Source organism: Drosophila novamexicana, unplaced genomic scaffold, assembly GCF_003285875.2.
Source record: "Drosophila novamexicana strain 15010-1031.04,08,12 unplaced genomic scaffold, DnovRS2.1 tig00000072-arrow-arrow-pilon, whole genome shotgun sequence".
Classification (NCBI taxonomy): Eukaryota; Metazoa; Arthropoda; class Insecta; order Diptera; family Drosophilidae; genus Drosophila; species Drosophila novamexicana.
Window position 1 is genome coordinate 126,673 of NW_020824771.1, and position 15,844 is coordinate 142,516.

Genomic DNA, 15,844 nt, shown 5'->3' on the forward strand with positions numbered 1-15,844 from the left:
ATCGACAAAAAAATCATGAGACGATAATAAGGTTGGAGCTAATGATGATAATGATACATATTGTAAAACGATAAACAAAACTGAAAATATGAAAAAACAATCTCATATAAAGAATATGAAATAAAACAAAAATTATATTTATTTAAAGTACGCGTATTGAAAGCAAACAGATATTAATATTAAATAAAACAACAAACAAAGTTAAACACCTTGTTTTATTTGTAGTTGAATTTCATTTAGGTAATAATTGACAGTTATACGGAACTTGGTTCTATCTTGCTTATAGACCAGATAGCTCCACACAAAGGTAGATTCATCTTGGAATGTCTTTTTGGAATTAAAAATTTTGAACCAAATTTACAATGAGAAATGAAAATAGGAATGTATTATTTCTATCGCCTGGGCAAAATGGGGTAGTACCCGATAAAAAGAAATGAACACGTTCTCAAATTTAATTTGTAGTCAAAATATAACTGACAATCGGAATGTGCGAAACGTGACGCGCGCCAAGCTTGCTTACTAACTAGATAGGTCTACACAAATACATATGTACATATAGCTACATAAAATATAAAATTAGACTTGACAATTGCGTTTTAAGTACATGGCAAGTGACGAGCGGTTCTTAAGACTTTTACAATAGGAGCTCTAAATCTACACTGTAATTGTCCAGCGCCGTTTTGTTGACGAATCCAAAGTTCCACCGCATATATTCGTTTGTTTCGTTGCAGTTGTTGACCACCAGCTCTTCGGAGAAGGGCAGCAGCTCCATGCAGCGTTTGCCTTCCTTGCCGTGCTTTATCATCTTCGTATGATAGTCATAGAACCAATACTGATTACCTTGCTGCCCGTGACAGTCCCACAGCCAAACAGGCGCATTCGCATCCCATATTTGCACGTCCAGGCAATCCTTTTTACGGCGCAGTCGCAAATCTCTCTTCCAGCTTAGCGACCAGTACTGCGTTCGCTGTGGCTTCACCAGATCATTTGCACAACGGTACATGCCAACGCGATTGTGTCGGACACGGCCAAGCGTATCTATACACAGCGTATTATCGCCGACATTTTGTATGGCGCCGCTGGCATAGTCGGGCGGATCAACGGGCGGATAACTCTTCATCAAATCAAAGGCTACATTCTCCATGAACCACTTGAACGATTTGCACTTGAGCTTGGTGCGTATGGCTTTCTGTGCCGTCAGATCACCAGGATCTACATTATCGTAGATACCGTCTCCGTGGTTGTACAAGTAGTTCTTGTACTCATCCATCCAGACCTCTGCTACACGCTTGTAGTTCTAGAAAATAAATTCGTCAAAGCAAATATTGTAAGTAGTTATCCAATTACTCACCTTGTGTAAATAGTCACCGGAACGTGGATTTTTTACGCCCTGGCGTGGACCGCGATAGATGTGACCCACACGAGAGCAAGGTGCATCATACATTTCGCCCCCGCACATCCAGATCTTGAAGCTTAATTCATACTGCTCACCACCCCAAATGTCGAGACCCTCATCATAGCCGCCCAGCTCCCAAAAGAACTCTCTGGAAATTGCAAAGAGACCGCCGGCCATGACGGGACTCTTGAACGGATCCGACGGATGTTTCAGATCCTCTGGCAAAAGCGGCAGTCGCTTGTAGAAAAAGTCCCAATCGAACGCGCCCCGCGCGCCCTCATCCTGCGCACGATAATTAAAATTGCTGTGATCGATGACATCAATGAACGGACAGACGGCCGCCCGCTTGTTCTGCGCAATCGGATCCAGCAGTGGTGGCAGCCAATTGTAGTTGGCCTCGACGTGCGAGTCTAAAAATATCAGTACATCGCCAGTGGCATTCCGTGCACCCGCAGAGCGTGCACCAATTAAGCCCGTACGCTGTGGCAGACGCACAATGCGCACCATGCTAAAATGTTCGGCAACATAGTCCTCCAGCGGCTTGAAGAGAGGCGCACGGTCACTGAAGTCATCCACGAGGATAATTTCCTTGAGCAGCTCTGGCGGCGATCGGTTTATTAAGCTGTGCACGGAGCGCATCAGCACGGACAGATACTCATTGTAAAATATGATGATCACAGACACGTTCGGCAGCTTGCTGAGATACTGTTTCTTGCGACACCTGGTTGGTAATGAAGGTGAACATTAGAAACCGTAATGGAAACTGACCCGAATAGTACTCACTCCTTATGCCGTATGTCGGGCAGGGAGCGATTCACTGATATAGAGTCGGAGAGCAATGCATTGAAGCCATTCTCAAGCGATAGAACCTGCTCCTTGTCTCGCAGACTCTCGTCCAGCTTGGCGGCCTCACCATGTTCGCCGATCCCCACGCGCTTGGCATCGCGTTCCATTGCCGTGTAGTCGTGCCAGTCCTTCTTCAGTCGATTGTCATCGGGTGCTGCAACCTGAAGATTCTCGTTTCCTTGTTCCACCTTATTGATCGCTGCATCCGGCACATCAGCCTCCGATTGATCTTGTGCGTCTTCTGCGTCTTCTTTTTCTGGCTGATCCACCTGTGGCGCTTCCTGCACAACATCATTCTTTACTTTGTGCAGCGGCAGATCCATCTGAAAGTCTTTGGGATATTCCATTCGCCTGTTGCCAGACCTCAGTGCCTCAGGCCTTAAGGGCACAGGCTCGATCCCATGATGCACTGGCTTATTTGTATATGGCGTAGACGAAATCCAGCTGGTGATGAACAGGAAGAGCATCAGCGAAACCAGCACCAAAAATGCCGACTTGATCATCCATTTTATATTGGGACGACGCATTCTGCGTGCAGACTACGTTAGTTCTATTGTGGATACGTGTCAATCTCGCTGGCTACGCAGACTGCGACCCACTGCTACAACTGCTGCCGACAGAGATACTCATGAGCGAGTCAAAATGGGCAACGTTGCGTGTTGTTGGTTCAGCTGGTGTTGGTTAGTTCTGTTTCGTCTTCCACTTCCACTGCAAATTGTCGCTGCGAGCCAATTTCCAGCTGAAAGATAAGAGCAAAAGAACAATAAGTACAGTGAAGTATCTGCATTTATGTTAAAATATAGTTAAAGCAAAGTAAATATTTGTTTTTTATTTGTTGATACACCATTCAATAATACATCAAGCCATTTTAACATTCTTCAATAAGAATATTTTCTTTGGTCTGACGGTTTGTGCATATATATGTATATGATATATGCTTGTATTAGTGAGCTGAGTCTCTGTGCTTTGGGTTTACCATGCTCCAGCGACCGTGAGCTGTGTATGCGACCTTCCAGCCAAAGCTGGGTTTATAGACGCCAAGTACAAATCTGCGAAAAAAGTTTAACGAATTTGTGGAATATCGGTGCGCCATTATTACGTGTACCCACATAAAATAGAATATTCAAATAACCTACCATTTATATATACTATATTATTTTATATTAAATTAAATCTGTTGAGGCAGTGCAGCAAAGGTTGTTGCTCGGCGCAAGCTTCAAAGAGAACTGACGCCAGGCCTCACTGTAACTACTCAAGAGAAGCACACATACATAACCGCACTACTCACTTGTGTGTGTGTGTGTGAGACAATTACAAAGCAAGCAAAAACAAACAGCATTTTGCTGATAAGCGGCGACTGCGACTGTTGACATAGCCTACGAAGACAATTCTAAGTAGTTTTTTAGAAGTTATGATAAACAAAGAATTAAATGGCAGCCAACTTCCGGTAATATCAGCTGAAAGCAGCCAAAAATCACGTAGATAAAAGAAAAAAAATATTCGGGTCAACCCAACACTGAATGTAATTTGGTTTATTTTTCGATTGTTATTTTTGTGTTTTCACTGTAGATAATTGTATACGTCACTTGAGCAGCTTGTAAATTTTACCTGTCATATGGCGACTTTAGGCGGTTTTTGTTTCGGTTTAAAGTAGTTTTAAATTTTAATTATCTATGAAAGTAAAATACTCGAATCCACGTTCACTAAACCAGTCTTCTTCTATTTCGACTAATTGCTGCTGCTTCTTAAATGCCCGCTGTTCTTTTGACATTCACCACGACACGCGGTCGTTCAAATCAGCTGCCGCATGCGTTCACGTTGTACCGGCATTTATGGCGCCTGATGGTTTGTTGTTGTTTTTTTTTTTTATTTTAATAGAGTTTACAATTTTATTTTAGTGTTTTACCAAATATATCTGTAGAAATGCTTACTAGATAGCTATTTTTAACATTTTCAGTACTTCCTCCTTATACTTGGCTATGTTGTACTCGTTCTCACCCTCATTTATCAACGCCTCCACACTTTTTGCATAGTTAGCGCTGGGCGCATCCTTCTGTTCGCCAGTTGCATTCCAATTGAGTATCTCCTCGGCGGAACGTTTCGCTCGGTTTCGTTCAAATTGATACACCTCCATGTCCGCCTCCGATTTGGTAGCTTCCCATGGCTCCGTGACAAAGGACTCGTGATAACATGCCGTTAACAAATATAAAGCATAGTCATAATTTTGCTTGCGCATAGGGCAGCGATCAGCGGAAAATGTTAACACTCCAGTCTCCTGGTTGTATCGTTCGCCAACAAGGCGTAGGAATTTATCTTTTGCATGTGCATCGAACTTCAAATCGGATAGTTTTAGCATGATGGTCACGCGGCGAGCCTCCGGATGTCGTATTGTTGGTAGACTGTGGCAATAGTCTGTAGTGATAACTTCGATAGGAAAGGGTTGCTTCCATTTGGCCTCCGTCTCTAGGCCTTTCGGCCAGGGCGTGCAAAACTTCTTGATTGCCTCGCATTGCTGCCGTATAGCTGGCGGCGTCAAATGTAAGAAATTTGGTATTTTCATTAACTCTGCATTCGCGTACTTCGAGGGCGCAGCTGCTCCGCGCTCTGTGTAGCCTTGACGCAATGGCAGCGGCACACTGGCTGGATGAAATGAACGCGGTCCGGACCATACGGCCGTCCAATCCTGATCGACCGACATGCGCGTTGTGCGTGGTGGCTGCACCGCATCCTTTCTTATTTCCCGTCTGCGTGCTTGCTGTTTAATAGTACGCAGGTTGAGCACACGAAATTCTGCAAGCACAAGCCATTTGATATTAACTTTATTTACAACTATTTTCGCTGGCTACCTTCATCATCTTCCACTTCCGTCTGCTGCTGCCACTGATTACTAAATAGCCGCAAACTATTTTGCACTGCTGCTGCATTGTTGCAGCGTATGTTACACTCCAGCAAACGTGCTAGATTGGCCGCCATGGTAAATCTCGAGTGGTTAAAATTTAGAAAATGCACTTAATTATCGGGTTTTATAGATAACTTTACAATTAAAAGTTTACGTAAACCATGCAATAGAAAAATGCCATTCACAGTGAAAGCCTGCACATCAGCTGTTTAGGTATCGATACCAAATACACACTTGCCGAAGCAAGTGGGTGTTAATATCAAACGAGGGGATCGGGCAGAAATGTATGAAACTTAAAGTTTGATTGTCGTCCAAGGTCAAAAGGCAGTTCGATTGTTTAATAACATAACAAAATATAGTAATGCTATAGAACAATTCAGATTGATACTACTGTTTACTGAGATCTCATTGTTTATTGCCCCGGCGGCCATTACGGTCTATGACTTATCAGTGAGTGAGCGCCCACCGAGTGCTGATAAGATGACTGAGGCTTGATACCTAGTATATTAAAACTAAAACGGTTGTGCTTAGTAGCTTACAGCACGGCCAACCGGTTCCATCAGCGCACTTGTTGCATTGCCATTGGAGTTCAGCTGCAGAATCGTAAACAATACTGCAACATTATTAATATGACGACGCCTGATGCCAAACGAGTGCTCTCCATTCAAAGCCACGTAGTGCACGGCTATGTGGGCAATAAGGTGGCTACTTATCCCCTGCAGGTCGGTTACGGAATACATTAAATACCAGTCATGTGCTTACGATATTTACATTCACTCTTTATTAGCTGCTTGGTTTCGACGTGGATCCACTGAACTCGGTACAGTTCTCGAATCATACGGGCTATAAATGCTTCAAGGGCCCAGTATCCACTGAAAAAGAATTGGGTTAATATACACACTTAATTAATTTAAATCAATTAAGCTTGTATAATTTCAATAATTTTCTCGCTGTTTAGCCAATATTTTCGAGGGTCTGCAGGAGAATGAGTTGTTGTCTCATTATTCCCATCTACTGACTGGCTACATTGGCAATCCGTTATTCCTGCGTCAAGTAGGCGACATTCTCAAGCAAATTCGTAAAGCAAATCCCAACCTGATTTATGTATGTGATCCCGTTATGGGTGACAATGGCAGCATGTACGTTCCCAAGGAGCTGCTACCCGTATATCGCGATGAGATCATTCCACTAGCCGATATTTTAACGCCCAATCAGTATGAAGTGGAGCTGCTTACTGGTAAAGAGGTTCGCAGTGAGGCAGCCGTATGGGAGGCAATGGATTGGTTTCACCAACGCAAAATCAAAACGGTTGTCATCTCTAGCAGCGACTTGGGGCAGCCGGGCGTTCTTCGCGCCTTCCTCAGCCAGGTGAATGGGCCGCGGCTCGCCATCGATATACCCAAGCAAGGAAACAAGGATCTGTTCTTCACTGGCACCGGCGATCTCTTTGCTTCACTCTTCCTGGCACACAGTCATGACAGCGGCGATGTCACCGACGCCTTCGAGAAGACCATTGCCACCCTGCAGGCCGTGATAAAGCGCACAGTACAGCTATTGCCACCACGTAGCGGGCCAGTGCAGGCCTGGGAACGCGAGCTGAAGCTCGTGCAAAGCAAATCCGAAATCGAGAAGCCACAAGTGCTGCTCAAAGCGCAGCGTCTCAACTAGACCGTCACGTTGCGCATTCAACCAGAAGGACAATAAAATGAACAAACGTTTTCTTATCATATGTAAACATAAAACGACAAGCATGCCTTACAGTTGGGTCAATGGGCTTTTTATTGTGTACACTTTTGATAGACGGGACTGATGACAGCTCAAAAGAATCACTCAGCTGTACCCATTGTAGGCGCGATCTATGCCCGTGCGATGCTATAAAAGAGAACGACGGGCATCAGCTAGACAAACAGTTCCCGTCATGCAGTTGTTTATTTTCTTTGCACTGTGCTTGGTGGCGGCGGCAAGTGATGCCCATAAAGCAGTAGACAAACCGTTTGTGCCCCGCTATACGCTTTTAGCTGAAAGCAAGAAAAAGGACCAGGACTTGGATCAGCTACCAAGTGATTTAGTTGAACGCCAACCTTGGCGTCGCTTGGCCTACGGCGGCTTTGGCGGTCAACAAACTGGCTGGCCGGGTCCCATGCAAGCTGCTTCACTTGGCCCGGGCCTGCTGCTGTTGGGTGTCAATCTAGGCGCCCTGCTCTATATGCTGCTTGGCTTGCTAGGACTGGCGCCGGCACAGCGAATCGGGACCTGGCATGCTGGTGACATGTATCGGAACGATAGACAACATTTGGGTGCTGGCAAGGAATCGACATTATATTTCTAAAGTTGAAGCATTACACAATGCTTTTCAACGTAAAAAATTAAAAACTTACACAATATATATATTTAATGATTAATTAGGTTTTTACAAAACTAATAGTAGAAAATTAAAAGTTTGGTTTGCATAAAACGAACGAAATTAAAAATAAACGCTTTAAATAATGCAAACATCATTAGTTATTTTTTTACGCGAAACGAGGCAGCTCGATTTATTCTTACCACTGGCGCCTCCTTGGCACCCGAGCCAATGGTTCCTGCAAGGCGAGATATCGGTTTGCGCAACGTTGCCGAACTGCCAGCGAGAGCTGCATAAAATATGATTAAATATATGGATGGAAAAACGTAATCTTTATTGGCTTAGTACTTACTCTTTGCGATAAGAGCACGTGGACTTTTCCTCACACAGTTCGCTGAGAACTTTAAATTCTCCTTTTGTATCGCAGCTGCGCATGTGCGCTGCAATCCCTGCGTGGTAAACTTGCTAGATTTGAGTAGAGCTGGAAAATGCAAAAGACAACAGACTTAGCAACGGGTTGGTTATGGGGTTTCATTTGATTCAAGCTTACCTTGCTTCATTTTCTCCTTGTCTGCCGATCCGCAGACATTCTGATCCGAGAGCATGTCCGATACCATACGATGGCTGACGGGTCGTGACTTTGTTACGGTCGCTGTCAGCGCTTTGTGCGAGTTCGTGTTGCTGGCAATAACTTGAGTAACGTCAAGGTTACGTGGTTTCTTAAACACCTGCTGGCTGTCCTCTACAGTGTCCGTGTCAGAGTCTGTGTCCTCGAAGCTATCCACGCCCAGATGAAGCACAAATTCACTATTGGTTAATGTGTGCGTGTAGCGACGAGCGCGGTTGCGCTTCCTGGCGCTACTGGTCAGTGTTGATGACGGCTCCTCCTCCTCATGCTGCTCGGCGAGGAGTGCATCCAATTCCATGTCCTGCGCAGTAGCTTCGGTTTCCGACTCTGTGAAACGCATCTTTCTTTCCAATCGTTCGTACACACCTTGTATCTCTGGTGTCAGTTTCTGCGTCTCCTCCAGACGATTGTATAACTGATGTAATACATCGCAGATCATGGAAAAGGACTTACGCAGGAGGCTCGAATTCTCCGCCTGCTCATTGTTAATACCGGTCAGATGATTGCTATTTATCTGCTGCTTGGATAGCTGCACTTCCAGATCCTTATTGCTTAAATACAAGCTGAGTATGTGGTGGTACTTCGATTCCTTCGCCTCAAGCTTTAGCTTTTTCAGATTTATGCAGGCAGCCTCCAACTTGTTGCGCCACAATGGCAGCTCATCGGTATATTTCTGATTTCTTGCACCCAATGCGTTCACATAGTTCGTGAATAGTTTATAGTCCTGCGAACAAGGTATGAATATTTTTAAAATTATCAATTTTTATAAACACATAAAACAGAGCAAACATTTTCAAAGCTTTTTGCTTCGTCAGCGTACTGTCCTTGCCCAGCGAAACAAGTTGGCAACGCTGTTTGCCAGACATTCAATTTGAAGCAAGTTGGCAACTTGACATTTATTTTATTTGTAAATTTTAATTATTTGGAAATGCTCGCCAAAACGGGAGTGCATTTACGTGCCTTGAGCACTAGGCTGACGCCACTTCGTCCAGTGCTCAATACATTCGGCCAATATCAACAACAGCCACAAACGGGAGCAGGAGAAGCAGCCTTGTGGCTGCAACAGGCGCGCGGTTATGCAAAAGGCAAGGATAGAAAGAAAGAAAAAGGCAGCAAAGGTAAAACTGTTAAGGTGGAGATAAATGAGCAGCAGCTGCGCGAACTGATCAACCTGGACAGCCTGAATGCACAGATGGAAAAGTCAGTGCTCCAAATGAAAGACGACTTCATAAAGAACCTGTCGCTGCGCTCCACAAGCGGCGCCATCGACTCGCTGCGTATCAAAGTGGATGGAGCGGAGCATGAGCTGCAGGAGCTGGCGCAGATATCGCGCAAGAATCCAAAGACGATTGTTGTAAATATGATTGCCTTTCCCCAAACGATACCCGATGTGTTGCGGGCAATTGAAAAGAGCGGCATGAATCTGAACCCGCAGCAGGACGGCACAACACTCTTCATACCGATACCCAAGGTGACCAAGGAGCATCGCGAGCACCTCTCCAAGAATGCCAAAGCTTTGTTTATCAAGTATCGCGACGCCATACGGGACATACAGAATTCACAGATACGCAAACTCAAGAAGCAGACGGACATTGGAAAGGACGATGCCTTTGCGGCTCAGACCCAGGTCACGGCCATTGCGGACAAATACATTGCCGAGGCGGACAAATTGTTGGCTAGCAAACAGAAAGAGCTTCTAGGCGATGCATAAAGACTGATATTGAATACAAGTTAAGTTTGCCCATAAATGTCACTGCCTATGAAATATCAAAACTATGTTTGTAAGCCAAATTTTTGTCTGATAATTAGCCTTAAGCGTGATTATAAATTTATTCAAATAACCGAATTCAATTCGCAAAATTTATCATCACGCTTGGCCGCAGAATATTTTAGATTTAATCAAGATACGCACCTCCTGAAACAGGCGTTGGTCCAGAGTCACAATTTTGCGCAGCTGCTCAAAGTCTTTCTTCAGCGTTTGTCGGTAGCTCAGGGTCTGTATTTTGCTGCGTAGACCAATGACGCACTGCTGCAGCTTGATTACAGTAGCGTATACAGCGTCAATTCGGCTAAACCAAGGCTTAAGCTCCTGTGGATCGTAGCCATTGTTTCCGGAGCGTTCCATTTGCGCCAGTTTGGCTTCCAGACCCTTGTTATGCTGTAATAGACGTTCCTGCTCGCTCATTAGCTCGGTAACCTTCTTCACATAGAATTCCTTGGGCAAGTTCGACTTGAGCACATTCTGGCGCAGCACAGAGCGTATCTTCTTGGCGCGACTGGCATACTTGAGGGTGTTATACGTGTCCTCGTATGTGAGCGAGCTCATCGACACATTGGCCACCATCAGAGTGCGGCAGTTACCGCCGAGGGAGTCTTTTAGAATCCGTGTCAAGTTCGAGTCGCGATAGGGTATATGCTTTAGACCATCGGCCAGCTTGTTTATGCAGTTGCCCAACGCCAACAAGCTCTTGTTGATGCTGGCGCCCTCCTTGAAGCGCATACCAAGGCCCTTGGTGCTAGCCGCACGTTCACTGCCTGCTAAATCAATCATGGAGAGCTTTACACTGCGCTTGGCGCCAGTCTTGTGATCCGTGATCCGAATGTGAACTTGGAAAATAGCATGCGAACGTGAACTTTCCGCGTTGGAATCCGTTGGATGCTGTGTGCGATTCGAATTGCCCAGTCTGAGCATGTGCAGCAGCTCGTCAGCACTGTATATGGGCTTCAGAACTAATCCGCTCACGACCACACCATTAGAGTCCTCACGCAGCTTTAGGGGGCCTGTTTTTGTGAGCAGGTTCATAACCTGCTCATTATACACCTCCAAATAGCTGACGCCCACATCGAACTTGCGTATGTCCTGTTGGCTTTGAATTTTCTCGAAAAGGTCGCGCATTGTCAGAAACGTGAGGCCCGGACTATTTTCGCTGCCAAGCATTGTGTATGTTTTGCCTGCACCCGTCGCACCGTACACAAACACCGAACAATTGTACCTGTCAGCACAGCGAGATGCACACGTTAACAACAATATTATGTTTCAGGTGCTTTCTTACACTTACCCATCGAGCACTGCATCGACCAGCGGCGCTGTACACTCCATGAACAGGTCCTCGTTTGTGCGATCTGTGTCGTAGACACGATCGAATTCCATTGATAGTTTTTTGTTAGTACGCTTTGAAATGTCTCTGTATTGCTGCTTGGCACCCTGAAAAAAGAACTCGTCGTCTTCCTCGTCTGGGTCGAACAACAGTGAAGATCCGTCCATTACTTTTATAATACATCTTTGATTTTGTTCTGTTTCCCGCTGATTGTATGGTCGAACGCGCACTATCACTTTAATATTGGTTTGTTCAGGCATGTTTGACACTTTTTAGTTACACTTTTCGCTTATTGTTGTTATCTGTTTGTTTTTTCTTGTTTTCTGTTGAGTTATTAGTACAGCCTGAATTGGACGTTTTTTGAATTGTTTGAATTTTGCTTTGAGGCGTCTTTCTCTCTTCTTCTTTGCTCTCACTTAAACTGAGCTGTATTTAGAGGGTTGCTGTGCGTTCGATAAATTGGGAATCGATAAATATTTGTTTGCGTGAAGCATGGTCAACCCAATGCCGAGCTAGTATTTCAATTTTATTATTGTGGTGACACTGTTTGCGTCGTCTTCTAAATCGCAAATAAAAAGTAAAATTTATTAAAGAAAATAGCACAAAAGAAAAATAAAACACAAATTTAGAAATGAGTTCAAAAGTATTATTCGCATGCTCCAAATGTTTTTCTCGGCACCCATACGAAGAACTTTCCTCGGGCCAGCAGCTTTGCAAGGTGAACCAAATAATACGAATTAAATTTCTTAAACAAACACAAAATGCAACAAACAAACAGCATTTCGCATGTGTGTGTATGCATTGTGCCAAAAGTAAAGGATGTGTACGTGGGCTATTGTTTTTGGCAATAACAAAATAAAAATGACGCGACGCTTGCTTGCTTGCGAAAATTCTTGCTGCGCATTAAAAGTGAAAATGAACGGCAAGAGGAAGCAGAATGGTAGCAGCTCGTTGCAACTTTGTATATGGCCGTGGCGACGACGCCTGTGACTAATGAAATTTGAAGCTGCCGTCGGAATTGTAATGTGTTTAACTGCAATTCCCCATCAATTCAGGGTCCAGCTAAACACAGCTTTTATTGAGAATACAATTGCAATGCAAACAAACAAAAGCAAAGCAGCAAAATATGCTCGTGCTCGGCGATCAATTCTCACTTATTTTGGCCAAGGCTGAAGGCTGATAAACACAACTCACGTTTCATTTTGATTTTCCACAGGTGTGCCGTGGTTCTACCTCAGTTGTTAAATGTACTTACTGCCGCTCGGAATTTCCCTCCACCTCGTAAGTAAAGGAAAATGCGTAAATCTGTCTATTCTGCTGCATGGCTCTATTCGTTATTTTTTTTTCACATTTTCAGCAAATCACAGAGTGCCTGTAAAAAATGCGAACATTATTTGAGTAAATATGGCAAGCCCACCGCCTGTGAGTGCTGCAAAATCGTTGCCGCCTTCGGCAGTTCCAAATGCATGAGGTACGTTGATCTTCAACTCAATCACTTTAACTAAAGCAAAAACTAGTCACTTTATTAGAAAAAAAAAAATTAAATTAAAAAGCACGAGCAACGTGGCAGCCGCTGTAATTTGAATGCACAATGTATAAAGAGCTCGTATCAATATAATTTGATAGTCAAATAACTTTTTAAACGAACTTTATGTATGTATTTATGTACCTTCCCCTGCTACCCAATTAATTGTGCCTTCAAAATACATGTACCAAAGCGCGTTTGCCTTGCCCTTGAGTAGATACTCTCTTCTTGAACTCTTCAAATAGCAAACCAAACAAAATAGAAACGAAAACAACGTCTCTTATGAACGCAAAACATTTTTCTCTCTTCTCTTTTCTGCTCCACGTGTGTGTGCCAAACAAAATGAAAAACATTTTAACCAAACCAAATATCACACTAACTGCAAATAGATGCGCCAGCTACGAAGCTAAGTACGGACCGCCCACACAATGCGACGAGTGCAAGCTGCGATCGGCCTTTGACAGGCGCGACGAGAACAAAAAGGTCAGCGATATACAAAGAAGAAGGCTCAAAGCTGATGTAGCTAGAGTCAGCATCAAGGATTGCAGCCATTTTACTTTATCAATATTGAATAACATAATTTTAAGACAAACCTGTTTTAGTTAGACAAATACCATGTACAGCTCCATCGAGTGGCGTGTTGCAGTCATGAGTCCAGAGATTTTGTATTGCGTTCATAAGAGTGTTGAGCCTAAAAGTCTTTAGAGCAGAATTTCATATTTAAGCCAGCATAATCACAAATAACACTTAATCTTTGTTAACCGTACAATTATTTGCCCTCTTGCAGGTCAATGGTAAAGTACTGTGCTGGCTGTGTACCTGTGCGTATAAGCGTGCTCTGCTGAAAGCGCAGCAGGAGGGCCGAATATCCATGTCTAAGAAGCGACCACATGAGAAGTCCTCGTCAACCGCGCATAGAGAAGGTCACGCGTCCGCCAAGAAATCAACACGCGGTGGAGACATTTCCAAAGGCACTGGCAACATCAATACCAGCGGTGTGACCTCAGTTAGCGGTGTCGGCTTGGATCTACCCGACAAGATATCGCGCGGCAATAGCGGTAACGGCACAATTGCTGCACCAGCTGCCATCACAGTGGACACAAACTCGTCGGATCACGTGGTAGCCATTACATATCTGAAGGAGCGCATTGCCAGTCTGGAGAAGCGCTTGAATCAAAAAGACAAAGAGCTCCTGGAGAAGGATAAGCAAGTGGGTGACACGCAACAACACATTAAAACAATGCTAATGCATTTGTAATGAATATTATTAATGTTTGCAGTTGACAGAGCTGAAGGGCAAAAACTTCGAAAAGGAGAACGAGATGCGCAACAGGCTGAAGGAGGTTGAGCGGCTGCATGACATGAAAGTTGACAATTTGAATCGTAAGGTTGCCAGCCTTCTGAAAGACTTGGCTGTTATGAAGAAGAGCAACAACAAAAAGGGCGGTGGAGTCGGCGGCGTCACCAAAGCTGAAAAGGAAGCAATCAAACGCGAGAACTTATCGCCTAAAGAAGAACTTGTTGCTGTTCCTGCGCCCGATAAGCAAAGCAAGCGAGAGCCAGAACGTGATCTGGACAAGGATGAAAAGAGTCGCGATCGTGATGAGGAGCGCAGCGACCAGGACCGTGGTAGCGTGCACTCTCGCTCAGGTTCCAGCAGTCCATCGTCGAACTGAACGCACACTTAACCCAACGAGCATCATTCACACACACTGGCACAAACGTTCTACAGTGCAGTGTATTTGTTGTAATGATTTTTAGTTTGTCGCTATACACATTTAGACTATTACATATATTCTTTAATTGTAACATAATTATTACAATATTGTTTTATACCATTTCTTATGACACCACATTTCCACAAACTCAAACTGTTTTCATCCTTTTCGTTCTGCTTTCATTTCATGGTATTCACCAATTAGAAAATGTAATTATATAGGCTCAACTTAATAAAATGTTCTTTAGTTTAATTTGCCGGATGACACACAAAACGAAAGCATTGTTTATAAACTTAAGAAATATATGAAAGTTGGGAACACGAACACTTAAAACATAATCTTTATTTAACTGGGAATAATAGTAATAAACAACGCTATGTTAATGAGGCTTTGGCTTGTGCCCGTCCACATAGAAATTACGTGTTGCCTGCGGCAGCACAAGCTCCATGCCCTCCATGCTTTTTTCGAGCACTATTTGACAGCCAAGGCGGGAATTTTCTCGCAGAAATGGCGCCATGTCTAGCAGGTCATCCTCCTTTTCATCTGCCTCGTTCAGCTTTTCGAGATAGTTGTGCTGCACATAAACATGGCATGTGGTGCAAGCTAGAGATGCCTCACAGGCACCCTCCATTTCAACGCCATGCCGGTGAGCCAGGTACAGCACATTGTCGCCAACCTTTCCTTGCACCTTGGTCCGTTTGCCATCCTTGTCAACATACGTTATGTTAACGCTAGATCGAGCAAATTATAACATCCACATTAATGCGCTTATCATTGTCAGTTACTTACATTTCATCCGGTGATTTAGGATCTTGCCACTCATACTCCCCATGTCTCAGAACTAAAAACAATACACAAGCCAAATTTAATTTCATAATCAACACGCACAATTGCAAATGCCAGCTGAGCCCAACATTGAGGCGGGTCACTTACATCTTGTCGTGTGCAGCGCATTTTTCACTGTGTAAACCGGTGATTTTAAAACATGCTTAAAAAGTAATTGACGGGAATTACGCGTATGTCGCAAAAGTAAACATATCATTTTTAAGGTTACAAATTACATACAGATAGTTGTGGGCACCTAGAAACTTTAACATTCCCTGAAAGTTATTAACAGCGCAACAAATTGTTTCCCAAAAGTCAATACTTGTTTAACATAAACCAAATAACTGATTTGGTAAATGGAGTTTGGTTCGAAAAAAATTTACGAAAGGCCTAATGAAAAATGTTTTTTTTTAAATAATGCATAAGGTAGAAGAAAATGGCAAATGATGCATAGCATTAAACAGCTGCTTACTGGTTCGAAATGAGTACTAACATAACAGATCAGCTGACTTTTAACATTGTACAAACGTCAAGACATTTTTATTTCCAGCCCTCTCTGCTTGGAGAC

The 15,844-nt window shown here is 43.8% G+C and overlaps 8 protein-coding genes across 11 annotated transcripts; 4 read left to right on the forward strand and 4 right to left on the reverse strand.

The window, feature by feature from the left end:
- Positions 1-165: 165 nt before the first annotated feature.
- Positions 166-2,788, reverse strand: LOC115771464 (N-acetylgalactosaminyltransferase 6). The gene is made up of 3 exons (XM_030717183.1): positions 2,180-2,788; positions 1,352-2,117; positions 166-1,297 (listed from the first exon to the last, which is right to left on the reverse strand). The coding sequence occupies exons 1-3, from the start codon at positions 2,767-2,769 to the stop codon at positions 635-637; spliced, it is 2,019 nt and encodes a 672-aa protein (XP_030573043.1). The 5' UTR covers positions 2,770-2,788; the 3' UTR covers positions 166-634.
- Positions 2,789-3,895: 1,107 nt separating this feature from the next.
- LOC115771466 (pyridoxal kinase) lies at positions 3,896-6,901 on the forward strand. Of its 2 annotated transcripts, none has more exons than XM_030717188.1 (4): positions 3,896-4,087; positions 5,673-5,863; positions 5,929-6,028; positions 6,100-6,901. In XM_030717188.1, the coding sequence occupies exons 1-4, from the start codon at positions 3,916-3,918 to the stop codon at positions 6,807-6,809; spliced, it is 1,173 nt and encodes a 390-aa protein (XP_030573048.1). In that variant the 5' UTR covers positions 3,896-3,915; the 3' UTR covers positions 6,810-6,901. The 2 variants fall into 2 exon arrangements, with proteins under 2 accessions (XP_030573048.1, XP_030573049.1); XM_030717189.1 differs by having other exon boundaries at positions 5,676-5,863.
- On the reverse strand, positions 4,154-5,302 carry LOC115771467 (28S ribosomal protein S35, mitochondrial). The gene is made up of 2 exons (XM_030717190.1): positions 5,089-5,302; positions 4,154-5,032 (listed from the first exon to the last, which is right to left on the reverse strand). The coding sequence occupies exons 1-2, from the start codon at positions 5,213-5,215 to the stop codon at positions 4,173-4,175; spliced, it is 987 nt and encodes a 328-aa protein (XP_030573050.1). The 5' UTR covers positions 5,216-5,302; the 3' UTR covers positions 4,154-4,172.
- Positions 6,902-6,982: 81 nt separating the features above from the next.
- LOC115771470 lies at positions 6,983-7,485 on the forward strand. The gene has a single exon (XM_030717193.1). The coding sequence runs from the start codon at positions 7,000-7,002 to the stop codon at positions 7,468-7,470; it is 471 nt and encodes a 156-aa protein (XP_030573053.1). The 5' UTR covers positions 6,983-6,999; the 3' UTR covers positions 7,471-7,485.
- A 144-nt stretch (positions 7,486-7,629) lies between these two features.
- LOC115771463 (kinesin-like protein KIF18A) lies at positions 7,630-11,468 on the reverse strand. The gene is made up of 5 exons (XM_030717181.1): positions 11,170-11,468; positions 10,023-11,103; positions 8,033-8,834; positions 7,835-7,963; positions 7,630-7,771 (listed from the first exon to the last, which is right to left on the reverse strand). Exons 1-5 carry the CDS (start codon positions 11,466-11,468, stop codon positions 7,644-7,646), a joined length of 2,439 nt encoding a protein of 812 aa, XP_030573041.1. The 3' UTR covers positions 7,630-7,643.
- LOC115771468 (ribosome-recycling factor, mitochondrial) lies at positions 8,986-9,930 on the forward strand. Its single transcript, XM_030717191.1, has one exon. It carries the CDS (start codon positions 9,039-9,041, stop codon positions 9,819-9,821), a length of 783 nt encoding a protein of 260 aa, XP_030573051.1. The 5' UTR covers positions 8,986-9,038; the 3' UTR covers positions 9,822-9,930.
- Positions 11,469-11,747: 279 nt separating the features above from the next.
- Positions 11,748-14,753, forward strand: LOC115771465 (protein FAM76A). Of its 3 annotated transcripts, none has more exons than XM_030717184.1 (6): positions 11,748-11,926; positions 12,425-12,489; positions 12,566-12,679; positions 13,123-13,216; positions 13,521-13,943; positions 14,014-14,753. In XM_030717184.1, the coding sequence occupies exons 1-6, from the start codon at positions 11,840-11,842 to the stop codon at positions 14,407-14,409; spliced, it is 1,179 nt and encodes a 392-aa protein (XP_030573044.1). In that variant the 5' UTR covers positions 11,748-11,839; the 3' UTR covers positions 14,410-14,753. The 3 variants fall into 3 exon arrangements, with proteins under 3 accessions (XP_030573044.1, XP_030573045.1, XP_030573046.1); XM_030717185.1 differs by lacking the exon at positions 11,748-11,926 and adding an exon at positions 12,129-12,148; XM_030717186.1 differs by lacking the exons at positions 11,748-11,926; positions 12,425-12,489; positions 13,123-13,216 and having other exon boundaries at positions 12,598-12,679; positions 14,014-14,749.
- Positions 14,754-14,778: 25 nt separating this feature from the next.
- On the reverse strand, positions 14,779-15,682 carry LOC115771469 (adrenodoxin-like protein 1, mitochondrial). The gene is made up of 3 exons (XM_030717192.1): positions 15,385-15,682; positions 15,241-15,292; positions 14,779-15,182 (listed from the first exon to the last, which is right to left on the reverse strand). Exons 1-3 carry the CDS (start codon positions 15,491-15,493, stop codon positions 14,831-14,833), a joined length of 513 nt encoding a protein of 170 aa, XP_030573052.1. The 5' UTR covers positions 15,494-15,682; the 3' UTR covers positions 14,779-14,830.
- Between the last annotated feature and the right edge of the window lie 162 nt (positions 15,683-15,844).